Source organism: Calonectris borealis, chromosome 26 (genome assembly GCF_964195595.1).
Source record: "Calonectris borealis chromosome 26, bCalBor7.hap1.2, whole genome shotgun sequence".
Lineage (NCBI taxonomy): Eukaryota > Metazoa > Chordata > Aves > Procellariiformes > Procellariidae > Calonectris > Calonectris borealis.
This window is the reverse complement of record NC_134337.1, coordinates 1,354,349-1,370,780: the sequence shown is the minus strand read 5'-3', so window position 1 is coordinate 1,370,780 and position 16,432 is coordinate 1,354,349. Positions and strand designations below refer to the sequence as shown.

The 16,432-nt window shown below is 46.8% G+C and overlaps 1 protein-coding gene across 1 annotated transcript in view; it reads right to left on the bottom strand.

Moving 5' to 3' along the window:
• LGR6 (leucine rich repeat containing G protein-coupled receptor 6) overlaps positions 1 to 16,432 on the bottom strand; it is a 144,270-nt gene that overhangs the window by 47,299 nt on the left and 80,539 nt on the right. The window contains exon 5 of the mRNA XM_075174545.1: positions 1,355 to 1,570. Coding sequence (XP_075030646.1) covers positions 1,355 to 1,570 — 216 coding nt within the window. The remainder of the gene's footprint in view (positions 1 to 1,354; positions 1,571 to 16,432) is intronic.

The following is a 16,432-nucleotide window of genomic DNA, read 5'->3' as shown; positions in this document are numbered from 1 at the left end:
TGAGACTGAAATAAAAACCCAAATGTCAGCTCACCCTCCGTGCTAGCTATTAAAGTTGAATGAAGTGGTTGCATTATGATGGTCATGGGATGCCTTGTAGAATGAGCGCTATTGTGGGTGAAAACTACTTATTTGACATTTCTCAAGTTGGTTTTAGCATTTCTCCTAAATAAGCCTTTATGCTTTGTCTAAACAGCTGAAGTTGATGCTTAGTAAAACTCTGGACTGTGCTTTGTCCAAGCACTTTCTATGCTAAATGGCTTCAGTAAACACTTAAAATTTTGAAAGCGAAATAATTGCTAAACTTTCACTAAGGCACCACATGCTGAGGTTACTTAATATCCTGGTATCAATATGTATTACCAAACTAAAAGGTAGCATTTCATGTAGATACAGGAGCTCTAAAGTAATTGACAATCACACCTGAACTTGCTAATCGACACTGAAAAAGTAATGACCAGCTAATTTGCACATGTAAACTTCCTTTTAAAAGCTAGATAATATACAAGCTTCTGTTGATTGAAAGGATGCACCTCCTGATGTAACTGCCAAAGACATCGGTTTGCTTTCTGATTACAGGTTGCAGAGTGTTTTAGTGTGTCCCACTGCCCATCGAGTAAATGTTTCCCTCCTGGATCAGGTGCCCTCTGAGAGCAGCACCGTTCTCTACATTGCTCTGAACACTGTCAGTAAAATGTTTATAATGCAAACTGGACAACAACATGCACCATGGGGTTGTGATCACCGCAAAGAATAGTTGATCTGCATATATAACACAGTCATGCAAATAGGCATGCACAGGCTTGGACAAGGTGTTGAGGTTAGACCTTTCGTTCAAAATCATATTTGGTCAAAAAGTTTTCTTGGCATGTTTTCCAAGAAAAAAAAATGCTTTTCGACCTGACTGCAGGTTGTTGCAATTTTTTAAATTTTTTCATGTTGATAGAAATTGCTGTAGTTTTAACACAGGGATTGGAGGGGGAAATAGAAATAAGCAGCTTTTTGTTGCTTGAATCTTCAGGGAAAAAAATCTGCTTTTTGTTTCCAGATACTGATTTTTTTTTAAATGCAAAGCATTTTTTGAATGATATTGGGGAGCTTTTTGGCTCTTCAGTGGAAAGTGGGGAAAATATGAAAAAAATCAAAAGAGGCAATTTTAGCATTTCATATCAAATGGCGGGGATTCCTTGACTCTCGTGAACAAAACCTCTGCCTGCCGCAAAAAGCTGCTCCTGCGGAGCGACCACCAGGTCTTCCCAGGGGAGGAGGACCCCATTTGCCAGGCACAGTCAGCACCTTGTCCCAGCCGGAGGATGCCATGGCTGCAAGGGAGTAACAAGCGGAGAAGGCTTACAGCACCACGAGGCTGCTGAGGTTCTGGAAGGCGTAATCGGGAATGTGCCAGATCTGGTTGAGAGCCAGGGTCATGGCTTGCAGCGCTGGCAGGTGGTTCAGAGCTTGGACAGGGATCTCCGTCAGGGCATTATCGTCCAGCCACAGGTGACGCAAGGAGAGCAGCCCCTCAAAGCTCTTCTCGGGCACCACAGAGATAAGGTTTGCATCCAGGCGTCTGAGTGGGAAAGAAACAGGGTGGGGATAAGTGAGAGACGGATCTAGCATTGCTTTACGTGCCCACAGTGTTATGCAAAGGGAGTTTTGATGCCGAGGCGGGATAGATTGATGGCCAGGGAGATTGGATTAGGCTGTAAATAGTGATTAGCATAAGGAGATCTCGGTGCAAGGCTCCTGCCTGTGCTTGGAGATGTTTGACCGCTGCCAAGGATGATGCCTTCCTGATGGCGATTTAGTGCTGCTGACTGATGGCACCTTCTTAAACAAAGTGGTTGGGCTAAGTCCTTTCACACAGACCCACCAGATGGACACTGGCCAGCTGTGGCTTGCAGGCACCCCCCCTTAAAAATGAGCATTAAAGCTGCATCCCCTGGGGCCGGGCTTGCTGTGGATCTGCCTGAGCTGATCTGCAGAGGCGCAGCCCTATTCGGGGTACCCCGCAGCCCGCTCAGACCCACTGCTGCGGGATGTGCAGGACAGCCAAACCGTGTGGCCAAAGCCCCTTTCCAGAAGAAAAGGATTTGTCTGGAAATGCAAAATATGTGGCAGCCGTGCTTGGGGTCTGCGTTTGATCCTAACAGCCAGAGCTACCTGCAAAAGCACTGCAAACGAGTCAGACCGTGTGTCATGGTGCAGGAATTAAGCCTGCGCTCTCTGTATCACACATGTTCAGGCCTTTCTTTCTCCTTGATTTGCCAATTGCTTTTTTTTTTTATCATCATGGAAACCTTAAGGCGGTTGAATTTGAGGTTTAATTTGGTGAGAAACTTTAATTTTTAAGACTTGTTTTTGTTCCAAAATAGAATGAGAAGCCAAAAAATGTGAAGCTTATTATGAAACAAAAAAGTTTAAAAACTAGGTTTGGGAATCATCTCTCTTAAAGATCTCTTATTTCAAAAATGGTGAGAAGGATACAAGGTGTTATCTCTAGATTTTAAAATCAAACTATAAGAGGAAAACACTTCGAATTTGGATGAAATACCAGGAACCAGTTATACCAGTATACCAGGAGAAAGAAAATTCTGATTTCCATCCACAGCCAACAGAACTTATTTTATTTTTCCAAGCTATCTAAAGGAAAGATCTCTGAATTCAAATTACAAAGAGAAAGCACTTTGTCTCTTATCAAAGCATGAGAGAAGGAAGTTAACAGAACTGTCATGGCCCAGCCCTCTAATCAACGATCCTCCATAAAGGAATGTGGTATAGAAATTAGTATTTTTGACTACATAAAGTAATATTTTTGATGAAAGTTGGACACCGGAGCAGACCCCCAGAACCTGCCCCCCTCCCGCCCCAGCACCAGTCCCTTGTCCAAAGAGCACAGACACCATCTCCTAGTTCACAAACCACTTCCCAGCACCCTGCAATAAGCTTCTAGTCTGCAGGAGGAGACCAAATGCCCCATCATGTGCACAGAGAGGGAAGACCCCAGGTGCGAGCTGTGGTCTCTGCAGTGGGGTAGGGGTAGTGTTTCCTGGATGAAATTCTCAGATGATCCTGGGAAACAGACCTTTTCCTATGCCACAGAGAGAAGCATTTCCTGCACTGGCTGCTCTGACCTGAATGGACAAAGCTGGAGATTTGTACCCGGTCAAGAAGTGCAGTCAAACCTTCCTGAGATCTCCCTCGGACAACTGTCCTTTAAATGCAGTGTACAAGTCTTGATACAACATCACCTCAAACTGAAATGATACGCCAAGCTGGATTAAATAACTATTTCATTACTCCCATTTTGCCACATTAATGTGTTTTTTCCAAATTGCAATACACTTGCATTGCTGCAAAGCGGCATTTTCTGGTGCAAGGCTGTTCAGCTGAGAGTTTTGCAGCCAGCTCTATTGATTCCTCTGTGGATGACAAAAGCACATCGCACCCAATGCTCAGCTCCATTGCCACAGGATTTGCATCTTTGCTCAGAGGGCTGACACAAGACAGTGTATATTTTCCTCTGGAAGAGGGTGGGCATGTTGCAAGTTCTGCCTCAATTTACCTCCTGTCACCAAGACTACAAACAAATTAAAGCATAGCATAATTCATCTTCCCGAGAAGACAAATCCAGAGAATAAAGAGGAGAAAAGCAAACCCTGCAGCAGCTCAGGGTAAGATTAAAGACTCTATTGAAAATGTTCATCAAAATGTTTTGGGACAAAAAAGAACTTTTTGACCAAAATTAAAACTTGTGTGGGAAATGTTAATCTTTGCTTAATTTTTCCATTCCTTCTTCAGCATAAGAATTCTGTTAGTTTTTGGCATCATAATCTGTTTTTCAAAAAAAAAAAGTACTGCTTACTTTGCTCAGAGACATTCTTTCATCCGAATCCCTATATGTTTACTGAAAATTGTTTTAAAGTGAATGCTCTGTTTCAAGTTTAATTAATTAAAGAACAGACAATGAAAATATCCACTGAGAATAGTTATCATTTTTCAAAACCAAATTAAGCTTTCAGAAATTGAGACGCTAAAAGAGAGCCAAGGGCTGGTACACCAGGCTGAGTTGTCCAAGACAGGGATGGTTTGTGGCAAGGGAGCGCGGTGGCCCCGTGACTGTCTAGCTTTATGTCCCACTTTGGTCATGAACTCCTGGGCGAAGCCACAGACGTGAGACACAGTGAGTTTGGCTTCAGTGTGATGGTGCCGCAGGTCTTGGGGAAACCATTAATGTTGATGGATTTGCTCCATGGCTATTTAGCATATGCTCAGGAAAGGCACTTTTTTACATCCATGGTCCATGGGTATGAGAGAAGTGCCAGTGAGGTAGCATGGGTCCTTGGTGGATTTTTTTTGAGGTACTTGGACACCTCCCTGTCTTTGTGGAATAATTGATTCATCTAAGGAGTTTGTTAACGCTCCTGGATGGCCACTAGCTTTGAACATGCTGCAGCTCCAAGCCAAGCCCTGCTCCATGTCTCCACACCCTGCCATCAACAAGAGGTCACCTCTGCAAGACTCAAATGAACCCCAAGTCTTCTGTCTCCTCACCTCCGCAGGGGCTGCCTGGTGGCAACGCGGCATGTTGTGATGAGTGTGGCCGCTGTCCGTGAGACACTACCTGGAGAGCAGCATGCTCAGGGAGTGTTGGTGAGCTCCAGCCACGTAACTGCTGCCTTAATCTGCTCCAGAGTGTGAAAATCAGACCCCAAGCAGATTCCTCGGTGGAGTGAGAGGGAGACTTTCTGCTGGTTGCAATGAGCTGGACAAGGGCAACCTTAGAAACAGCAGCCTGCTTGGACCACAGCACAGCAAGATGCTCCTATCTGGAGCTAGTGAAGTTAAAATTAGGAACAGGGAAGTGTCCAGGTGAAGGCATTTCACACACAGCATGATGGGCAGGATTCCTTATGTGCCTTCACAGCATCGACAAGGGAAAGGGGAACATGGACTAAGTGATGGCTGCGTTCCTGGTACCAAAAGGTCTCCGCGTTGTTTAATTGCTCCTCAGGGAGTTGCTGGCTCTTTCTGGAATAGGGGTGCATTCTTTCTAATAAAAGCTGTGCATGTGGGGATTGCTAATTGCTATGGCTTTCAGACAGCTCTCCACTCTCTTCTGGAAGGAGAAAAGCTGAAGTTCTTGGCACAGAATTGTTGGTAATTATATCAATTATACTAAACAAAAACCAACCCAACAGTTCTCTCCTTTCTTCAGTGTGTGACTCTGGCTCCGTAAGTGTTTTGTGTTGTGATTTATACCTAAGATAATTGGGCCGATTAGTGGGTAAATGGGACAGCGCAGGCTGGGGCTGGCTCCTCACCTTCCATGGAGATGTTTTAATCTTTATTTCACCAAATCACTCAGTTGGTTTTCCTTGCAGGCATTAACCCGTTTGTTGCTTACAGAGGAAGATGCCTCTTTCACGGATGGATGGCTCAGAAGTGGGACTTCATCTCACGCCTGCTGTCGAGCAGTGCTGTAGGTCTGGAGAGTGGATGAGACACACAGTGGTCTCCAGATGTCTGCATGGACAAGATTTCCAAGTGACTTCACAGGCTCAAGCAAGGCACTGTAGGGCATTGTCCTGTCCGATGCAGGCAAAACGAGCTGATTTTAAGTGGGGCATTCAAGAGCAAGGGCATATGAAAATCACCAGCTGCTCGAAAGTCTCAAGCTTCTGGCTTTAGACCTGCATCTACTGCTAATAGTTATGGGGCATTTATATGACTTCAACATGATGCTTAGCCAAAAGTCCTAAAAGTGCCTGGAATCACCTCAGATTTTACTCCATTTTCTGTTTTAGGGACTACAGGGATGGGGAGAGAGGGAGCTGCCTGGGAAGAGCATCAAAAGTCCCTTGGCTTTTGGTTTGAGGCATTGCCTATGTCGCCTTTGTTCCCTGAGCAGCTGTTCACATCTGTGCTGAGCCATGGTGAGAGGAGCAGGTCAGCATCAAATGCAAGCGTGTCTGAGCCCCACCAGCTGGTGCCTTTGCTGCTGCTGCAGCCAGTGGTAGCTCTGGCGAGCCAAAGGAACCTGTGTGGGGTGGGAAAGGGAAGCCTTTCCTTGGGCAGGACAGGGTCAGGTAGCCTTCGGGTGGGTGCAGGGTTCAGAGCCTAGCATGCCTTTGAAAAGCCACTTCATTGCTTTGAGCATTGTCTGTATTTGATAAAGGCTTGGGGAGGAATTGCCTGCCTTCTTGCCAGGAACAGTCCAGAGATGACGCTAGGATCAAAAACATTCCTAGAAGAAACCAAGCAGGTAGGGAAGGCCTTTTCTAATGAGAAAAAGTCAAGAGTGGGAGATTCCTCCTTCCCAGTGTGCAAAAGATAAGCCAATGCAATCAGCAGAGCCATTCAGAAGGTCCAGGTGGTGGTGGGGCTATATGCATTTGCCAGTGCAGTGAGCATGTCTTAAGTTTTGTATTAATTCTGACAGGCTGAGCTATAATCTGAGGCCTTTTCCTTTCCTGTGCCACAGACCCAGCAGTTTCTAAGAACTGTCTTGTTCCAAGAACTGCTTCCAGAACATTTCAGAGGATGTACAAGTGCATTTCCTAGACATCTGTAAGCACATGCATCCTGCTGCCTGTAACATGACTGGCAGAAGCGTGCAGATAACCAGAAACAGTCTCTCTGTTCCCTAAGAGATGCGGTGCAAATCTCAGGTAATGACTGGCAGAAGCAATTTTGCCCATATCTTTCCAGTTCCTTCTGGCTGTGGAGCATTTATAGAGGGAACTGCAGCTTGGAAACCAATAAAAATGCACAATGCCATGCTGTCAGGAAATATCCCGACTTCTGCTGCTGTTCTTCCTTCCTTGCACACAGGAGAGCCAGACAGCAGGCTGTCTGGATGCCTTATACAAACTGTGTGCAGTAACTCGTCCGCAGCGTAGACTCTGTGATGTTCCTCCACTGCCCACAGCCCAGTCACAACAGGACATTGGGACCCCAAACTCCAATCCATCCTCCCAGCATTTTTTGCAATATACTGGGCTATTATTTCCCGTGATAAAGTTGGAGAAAACTTGCCACCAAAGATCACAGGCAGCATTGGGTGGTACTGGGTTGGGCTGGAGGGGAGCTCCTGTGCATCTTGATTATCTGTCAACAGCAGAATATAGAACATAAAGAAAGGACGGTCTGGAGAAAAAGCTGCGACCCTCGAAGGAGTGAGGACTGACCTGGCAGCAGTGGGAGGAAGAGCTGGTTGCCCACCCCTCCCTGAGACCACCCTTTTCTCAGGGAGCGAGGTCCTTGCTGTCTTCCCTGGCCCCAGCGTGCACGTGTGTCGGCTGAACAGAGCTGATCTCACCAGAAATGTCTAATTGGTGCCTTCAGGCAATCATGTCTCTCTTCCTGTCTAAGTTTATCTTGAAAGGCTTGATTGAGTTACCTCCTATCCCATAATAGGATCTAAGTTCCTTGTAGTAACATAAGAAGGAGATGATGTCACTGCATCTAAACTTCTCCGATAACTTAGTAATGACTGGGGCCAACACCTCAGCTCCGTTCTCAGGCAAAACTCCCAGACGCACTGAGTCAGAACCTGGCTTGTGAGCTCCCGGAGAACTCGCCGTACAGAGGACTGAGGGTGCAGCGAGGCAGGACGGCTCCAGAGCCCTGCAAACACCCTGCTTGAAGGCACGCTGTCCCCCTCTGCCACACCCCCCTGCAAGCCAGCTCCACGTGTGCTGCTCTTTCTGCCAGGCGCAGCACCCGATGGGGCCCAGACACACAGAGGCAGGAGGTTCTGGGACCCTGAGCCTGCCCAAATAACGCAGGTGAGGACCAAGGGCTTCTTCCATCAGCTGATACCAAAGGGAATAGGAGAAAGGCAGCTGGGGACTGCAGTGCTGACTTGGAAGGTGGGAAACTGGTTCAATTTCTGCTCTACCTATCATGTCCTTGTGGTCATAACGTACTGCAGATACAGTGGGAGAATGGACCTGTTGGAGCGGGTGCAGAGGAGGGCCACAAAAATGATCAGAGGGCTGGAGCTGGAACACCTCTTCTATGAAGAAAGACTGAGAGAGTTGGGGTTGTTCAGCCTGGAGAAGGGAAGCCTCCGGTGGGACCTTACTGCAGCCTTTCAGTACTTAAAGGGGGCTTATAAGAAAGATGGGAACAGACTTTTTAATAGGGCCTGTAGCGATAAGAAAAGGGGAAATGGTTTTAAACTAAAAGAGGGGAGATTCAGACTAGATAGAAGGAAGAAATTTTTTACAATGAGGGTGGTGAAACACTGACACAGGTTGCTCAGAGAGGTGGTAGATGCCCCATCCCTGAAAACATTCAAGGTCAGGTTGGACGGGGCTTTGAGCAACCTGATCTAGTTGAAGACGTCCCTGCCCACAGCAGGGGGGTTGGACTAGATGACCTTTAAAGGTCCCTTCCAACCCAAACCATTCTATGATTCTATGAATGACACATTATTGAATAGGTAAAACTTTGCCTTGTAGGCCTGCTCCAACACCTGGGATCTATGGCCCTGCCACAGAAGAGCTCACAGCCCTCAAGCAAGACTCGCAAGAGTTCCCTAAGTCCATTTCCAGACTAAAAACTCTTGTGAAAACCATCCCAGGCAGTGAATGAAGGTTCAAGACGCAAACATGTTCCCAGCTGGGAACAGGACCTGGTGGAAAAGTTTGCAGGGCTCTGTTTGGACTGCAAAGAGTCTTCACTCCTGACTTACTGGGACATGTACCTCTGGGAAGCCCTCCACAAGGAATGCTCAGGAAATGACATCAGAGCAATACCTAGACTCCACACAAAGTGCCTTTGGTACAGACAAGAGGGCTTTGTTATCCCCAGTTGCAGACACCTCCAAAACCCCTCAGGTCAGAACCGTGCAAGAAGGATTGCCAGAATCTCTGTGCAGCTATAGAAACTGCTGACAGTTGGGCAGCTGCACTCCATCGCTGCGCCGACTCCCCAGCCAGCCCTCTCCCTGGGCACCTGGCATTGCCCCCTTTGCCCATGGTGCCAGGCACAGGGAAATGGAGGAGGTACAGAAAGCAGCCAGAGGCTAAGCAGCTTTGTTTTAGAAATTAAATAACCCTCACCCTTATAGCTCATAGACTGTACTGGGAAGAAGCACTGGCCCTGGCTGAGAGCCTTGAGCCTTGATGGTCATGCACGCGGTGCATCACTTCTCACTGAACACGTGTGACCCACAGCTGGCCAGATGTTGTCCTAGAGAGGAATGCACAACAGCTCTTCATCTCACCAGGGCTTGAGGCCCTCTGGGCTTGGCCCCTCCACAAGTTACCAGGCTGTTTTAAACAGCAGGGCAGCCATGAGCCCCCCAGAGCTGACACAAGGGTCTGTGGGTCTGTCCCCTGGCCCCACTCTGGCTGAAGGGATCCTCCACGGGCCAGACACACTAGTTTTTGAGCCACACCACAGCTGCAGGCACTGGAAAGCTCTTCTGCTCTTTCTGGCAGCTGGGGCTGCTTTGGAGGTATAACACTGAGTCGTGAAAACAGGGCATAGTCTGCTTGCCGGGGATTTGGAGCTAGCTGTCCAATGCCGCTGCTCTGCCGTGGGCTCAGTGTGACCCTGGACAAGTTGCTTGGCTTTTCTTTGCCTCCTCCTTCCTCTGAACGAAGGGAACAGTAGCTTTGCCCTGCACTGCAAGGGGCTGCGAAGGGAGCTGCCTTCCTTCAAGAATGGTTAGCACTGCAGATGGCTGTTAGGAGACAGATTGCTTGGATCGCCTACAGCCTGGGCTAGCAGGGACCTCATAGATCACTACATTGAGCTCCTACTGCCAAAGATACCATGTCTGATAGGGCCTGTCATGCACAGGGCTGGCTCCTGCTGCTCCTAAAATTTTGTTTATGCACATCACATCGCTTGGCTAAAAATTAACTTGGTGTTTATCCTACCAACACAGCTAGTGATTCCTATGCCTTACTTTATCAGGTGAGACAGTTCTGTATTTTTCATCCCGGAGTCTCACTAGATTGACCGTGCTCCCATCTACCTTGCCATGGGAGGAACTTCTTGCAGTCCACACGATTGTGAAAGAGGCAGAGAGTTAAAGATGAGAGCAGACTAAGGGCCATGGCTGTGTCTTGCATAGAGGGCTAAATGCTGCATAGATGGATGTCAGTTTAAATATGTTGTTCATTTCTTGCTTGCCTTCCTATCTCCAGTTTACCTGAAGCTTCTCTGTGGTTCATCAAGAGTGCTTACACATTCAATGCATGTAACATCTGGGACCCATCTTCCTTTTGCACTGACACATCTACTGTATGTAACATCTGGGACCCATCTTCCCTGCTGTGTGGCTGTATCTACTGTATGGAACATCTGGGACCCATTGTCCATCTTCTCTATTGAGTCGTCACTAGGGAACTGCAGCATGCCCTGGATACTTATGTGCATAAGCAAGTGAGTTGAGGTTCATGAGTCCCCATAATAAAGGTCAATGGAAAACACATTCGAACTTACTATATGACTCATATACAAGAGTGTGTGTGTGTGTATCGTGGATGTGAGCTGTGATTATTATTTCTTCAGTGTCTACAATGTTCTAGGCACTGGGAGGGCAGTCAAGATAGCATGTGCCTCTTCCTGAAAGCTATTATAGCCTGAGATGGGAACTGACAAGGCACATGAGAGGGGTATGAAGATGGAATTAAGTTTCTGTGTTTGTCAGAGTCTCTTTTGAGGAACGTTTGCTTATTGAAATGTGGTACTGCAGTCATTGCAGTGTGGGAGGAGAAAGGTAGGAACAATATAGATAGAGAAGTGACCATCAATTTCAGCTTGGTGTGAATGATCTCCTGAATGTTCATCCAAATGGAGCTCCTTGGTTGCCACACTAGATTGCTAGCAGTCAATATAGAAAAGTTTGGAGGTGAGTACAGTACATGATGGGCATAGCCATGTAGGTATAACCTCTGCCAAGCTGCTAGAAAAATACAGCTCAAGCCACCTAACCTGTGCTGTGAATTCTTCACTTGGGAGCACAACTGATGAATCCCGGAGGTGCTGGGGCACGGCCAGGGGTCATTCATCATCACCCCTTCCAAGCTGTGCCAACCACAAGCTCAATGAACGGGAAAATTATAAAGTGAAGTCTCAAGAGAGGAATTGACTCAGGGGATCATCATGAACACCATGGCCCAACTGAAGATCACTGCAAGCTGAAGAGCCTACTCTCTATATGTTCCAGGAAAGAATTTCAAAATCTGTAAATACGTGAAACTGCTGCTTTTTACACACGGTGTACACAGGTAAGGCATCTGATGCAGTCAGGGGTAGAGTTTCTATATCTGCTGACACCATTCTTGGGAGGAGATAGCAATTTATGCAGACATCTATTTTTCTATATTATTTGCAGTTCTGCCACACAATAAAATAAGTTAGAATGAATGAAGTTCGCCAAACTTTTAGATAAACAACACGACACTCTCGTCTTCCTGGGAGATGAATCCAGCGATCCTTCACAGCATAGACACTCACAAGCATGAGCCATATGGACATCTCCCTTACATAAACTTCACAACATCTCATTGCTCAAAACCAGGGAGTAATGGATGAAGGACAAATGGAGGCAGGGATTTATTGGGTCACTGCTAAGGATGATACGTTCAGCAACTTGTGTGTGGTCTCCAAATCTTCCTCTCAAAAAAAGCTATTGAGGTCATTGTAATGGGATAACCACATCGCATTTCATGCTTTTTTACTCCGAAGCAGAAAAGGCTTTAATTTGACCAGCTGAGTTCCTCCCACTGACAGGAAAAAAACATGTCTATGATGTACCCAGTACCCATGTCAGAAGCCTTTCTTATTTCTGACTTGCCCACAGAACAATGGTTACAAATTCAAATCCCTCCATTTCTGGAGTGCAGAGAAATTCCTCTCTGGTTAATGGGTAAGCTGCTTTTGCACTTGTATTTTTGGGCAAGATGATCTCCTTAGATATCTTTCTCTGAGGGCTACACAAGTATGTGCTGGGTCCTGTGCACGGGGCCATGAGGTGTTCAGCTCTGCTTTGGTACCCATGCTCTGGGGATGTGTGTTAACTTGGTAATCTGTTTTTGATAGATAAAAATGGGGGGTGGGGAGAGGGGCATTTTTTTGCTCTCCAGGGTTAGGAAAAACACATCTCATCCAACCTTATTCACATAGAACTTAAAAACAATTATAGGGTCTTTCCATAGCCAGAAGAGAAAACCAGAGTCCTCCAGAGAGTGATTCATCCCTCCAGACAGGGCTCTGAGATAACAGGGATGATTCACCCTCTGGAGATGCTGATCATTTTCCACTGCTGACTGGCTGAGGTGAGTAATATCTAGATGGCTACGGTCAGAGGAGACAAATCCACCTGGTCTGCCTGAGGGAGACGTGGGCACAGCAGAAGCTTACCTGAAGGGAAGGAAGGTTGTGTAGTGAGGCCATGGAGGATGACTCAGAAGAATTTGATTTTCTTCCTGGTGGTATCTTAGGATCTCCCACCATGAGGGAAGGATCTAGCACTCCAGTCATAGCAGAGGCACGAAGACAGCAGCCTCCTGGTCCCAGCCACTCGACTTCCCAACTACAAACCTGGCCCAGGCTGCTCTATTGTAATGCCAAATGCCAGCGTGGCTGATCCCGCTGCTGTTCTTTGAGGGCTGCAAAAGGGAGGCAGTGAAGCTCCTTGTTGGGTCCTACCAAGAACACAGTGACCAAGCCACAGTTTTTGCCCCTATAAAAAGAGGATGATGCATTTTCTGCCAAGTGGATTTGCCAATGGCTTTTGAAAATGTACTATTGCTCATCATTGCAGTAAAAATTCTAGTGCTCTTCCAAGGTACTGGGGAACACTCCATAAACAACATGGGGAGACAAGCTGAGTGGCAGAGAAAGCTGCTGGAATAAGAAATAAGGTCCAGCCACACACTTTGTTTCCCAGTCTGGGATACTCTTGGACCCAGACCAGGGATTTGGAGCAGGTCAGTGTAAGCAGAGGAACAACTCCAAAATCTGAATCTTGAACTTGACTTGTATTTTAATGCAGCTTTTTCTCCTCAAACCTGGTCTGATATTGCCAAGCCATTGCTGCCAGTCCTGGTGACAAGCACAGATCTGCAGTGACAGCTCAGGCTGATCACGCACTGGGTGAAGTGGAGAAAAGAGCAAACAAGCAGTAGGTTGGATGAGAGCCTGTGGTACATGGAACCAGAAAAATCTTGTCTGCTCAAAGTCTATGCCAAAAAGCAAACTCCTCTGAATTTGGCTTATCATTCCTGAACCAAATTACAAGATGTGCCCATAGAGGAGGAGATCCCCAGTCCCTTCCAGGGACATCAGCCCACCTGAAGCCAAAGAAAGAAAACACAGCTGTGACATTTCCTCACTATCTGTGCACTGGCTCAACTACACAAGCTACAGGGGACACCTTGCCGTTTTGAGGTGAATCTCAGCTTGTGCACACTACACCTGGGAGGAAGGATCATGGCATGTGGAGCCAGAGAGGCTCCTGCTTCCATACAGCCAGCGAGGAATACTAACGGCAGCCAAACTTCAGCAAGGACTCGCCACACCATGGCTACATCACTGCACAAAAAGTTACCTGCAGTACATCCAGATGTGTGGCACGCCTGACTGTAGTGTTCACTTGGATGTGGTAGACATCTGCTCTTGGCCGCTCCTAGATTTTTTCTTTGTAGAAATACCATTAAACACTTAAAATGCCAAAATGGAGACCAGACTTCTGAAAACAAGAATGGGGACAAAACTCCACTGACTTAGCTGTGCTCCTCGCCAGAGCTGCCGGCTGAGAAGAGGTGCCTCAGGGAAAAGAGGGGATTTCAGACATGAGGAAGGAAGGTTTTGAGCAGTGTCCTCTAGAGTGGAAGGAACTTCTTTAGCACACTGCCTACAGTGACACTTGTTCTGGGCTCTCTTTCCTGCCACAGGCATGCTTTCTGCTGCAAAGTGGTCTCTAACAGGTGAAATTCAAGGTCCTGTGCTCTCAGCAGCAGCAATCACCACAAAAGTACTTGCAGTTGCTTTGTTTCAGTCTATCTTCAGATTCGCCGTTACGAACTACTGCTTTTCCCTGACCTCTTTTTCATTGTGCTCCAGAAAGACCCTGTAGCCAATAAATCATGTTACAGGACTGAGGTGGTCTTGCCACAAGACAACTTCTATGCCAACAGATCAGTAAGTCACTGCTACGTTATGCTGACTTTATAGATTTCTCTTTTATCCTCTAAACACCCAATGGAAACAACACTTTTCTTAAACCTTACTGCATCACGTGTGATTTATAGAGAAGAATATTGCTGTTAACAGCAAACTGTCAAATCTCAAATAGATCAAAGAAGTGAAACGAGGAATGAATTGACTGAGCTCTTCGGGCCATGCTGATTCCAAAGTAATTTTTTTCTTCCTTCTGTCATAAGAATTTATATGCTTGTGAGAATCTGATCAGGTGGGAAGAGCTTTCCTCCTTTGTCTACATCAAAGTCCACATGCTCTCAAATTGCTATAAGTCATTCTTTGCATTTTAATCTCCGGCCATATGTACAAAAATAATTGCCTGCCTTGAGGGACAGAGGCTGAAGTAGTCTTTATTGCATTTCCATAAGACTCCAAAAGGTTCCTGCTAAAGATATCAGAGAAGTGAACCAATGGGTTGGAGGAACTGGATTATTTTAGTTAGAGGTAAAATTAACCTGTATGCAGGGAGTGTACATGTCAGGCTGATTTAGTGCTAAGAGATAATGAGTCAAGTAAAGCTGGAGTGAAATCAGAATATAAAGGGAAATGATATTTGTAGAAAACATGAAAATGTTTGCAATGTTTTTAAGAACAATGTATATGACACAGCTTGTCCTCCAGGTTGCATCCCATCAGCTTATGAAGGCATCAAATCCTTCTGCAGGACAGGTGAAAAGAGGACAGACACTGCTGTCATATAAGCACCTGAAATGGGAAGGTGATGTTAGCAGGACCAGTGCTGATGGGACTGCAGTCCTCCTCAGGCAGACTGTGGCTGACTTCAGCTGGGAACAACAGATTTATGGCGGAGTGGCAAGTGAATCCTGCAAATATTTGAGGGATGCAGTGAACAAAGACTGTGAGGGAGAAAGGAGAACTGAAATGCGAGCAAGGCCAGCACCCCAGGGAATGGGACCTATTGCGCTGTTGCTCACCACCTGTGTATGGTTGCAGTGGTATTGGCTAACTGTGTACTGGGTGCATTAGCCACCAGGTAGCAGGAAATGGTTTGCTCTAGGTGACTGACACATGCTGACATGGAAGGAAGGTCTCTTGCTTATCTACGGTTGCTTCCCTGACGTGCTGCACACAGGAGGAGTCGCCAAGAGACAGAAGACAGATGAAGACACAGTCACAGGTTTTTTTCCTGGGCCCCTTTGCTTTAGCAAACACGCCATCAAGCCCAACAGCAGGAGAATCAATCCTTTTGGGATATAGGGCTAATGAACTGCCCGCAAGGACTGAAGCCAGTGTTTCCTAGCATTGTGGTGCATTTTGACTGGAGACAAGAGAAAACTCAAAGTGGATTGTGGAAAGGAGGCAAGAAGAGCCCAACCTCATGGTGCAGGATCTTTAGGCTTCACTGCTTATGAAGGGAAGTGCTGCTGCTGCTATTGGGGAAAGGGAACATTGCAGGGCAGGGAGTGGGGCATGACTGAGAGACAGGAGAGACTGATGGCAGAGGAAGAGGTGAATGCAATGGGGACATTTGTCGAAAAGTGGCCAGGAGCCATTCTCCAAGTCTCATGTGCCACAATTGGTTTCTGTGCTTGCCAATGCAAGGGTGAAGTGGGATATGGGCTCAGTGTGCTGGAGGCTGCTGGGGCAGCAACAGCTGTGAGGAAATCCCACAATCAAGGCTGGTCCAAGGCTCTGACTATCGCTGACCACTTGGACCGGGCAGAAATATCCGAAAATTACTTTATTGGACTGAATGGGCTTTGCAGACCTTTAGCCAAGACACCAGACTTCTAGTTCCCTCTTTTCCCAAATTTTAGTATTGATGGACTATGATTTACATGTTCTCTCTCTTGGAGCAGGATTACCAAATGTTTGGATGTTTCCGGACAAATCCCTGCACATGCAGGCCAGGGGCTGGGCTAGAGCTACGGTAAACTCCCTGATTCACATGCCATGCTCCAGGTACCAAGGATTTAAAGAGGACATCAAGTCTGATACACAGGTGAGTATCACAGCTAGGAGTCATCTCAACTATACTCAGATGTCTCCTTTCGAACTGTGTATCCCTCACCAGCTGTGAATGGAGAGGACCAGGCACCGCTGTGAGTGATCCATCTCTGAAGGCAGATGCCTACTTCCAGGAGATGATTTTCCCCCCCAGTGAATCTACTTCTCTCTCTTGACTAAAGGGTGCTGCTGAGACACATGGAAATGAGCTCAGCGGGAGACTCCCACACTGCTG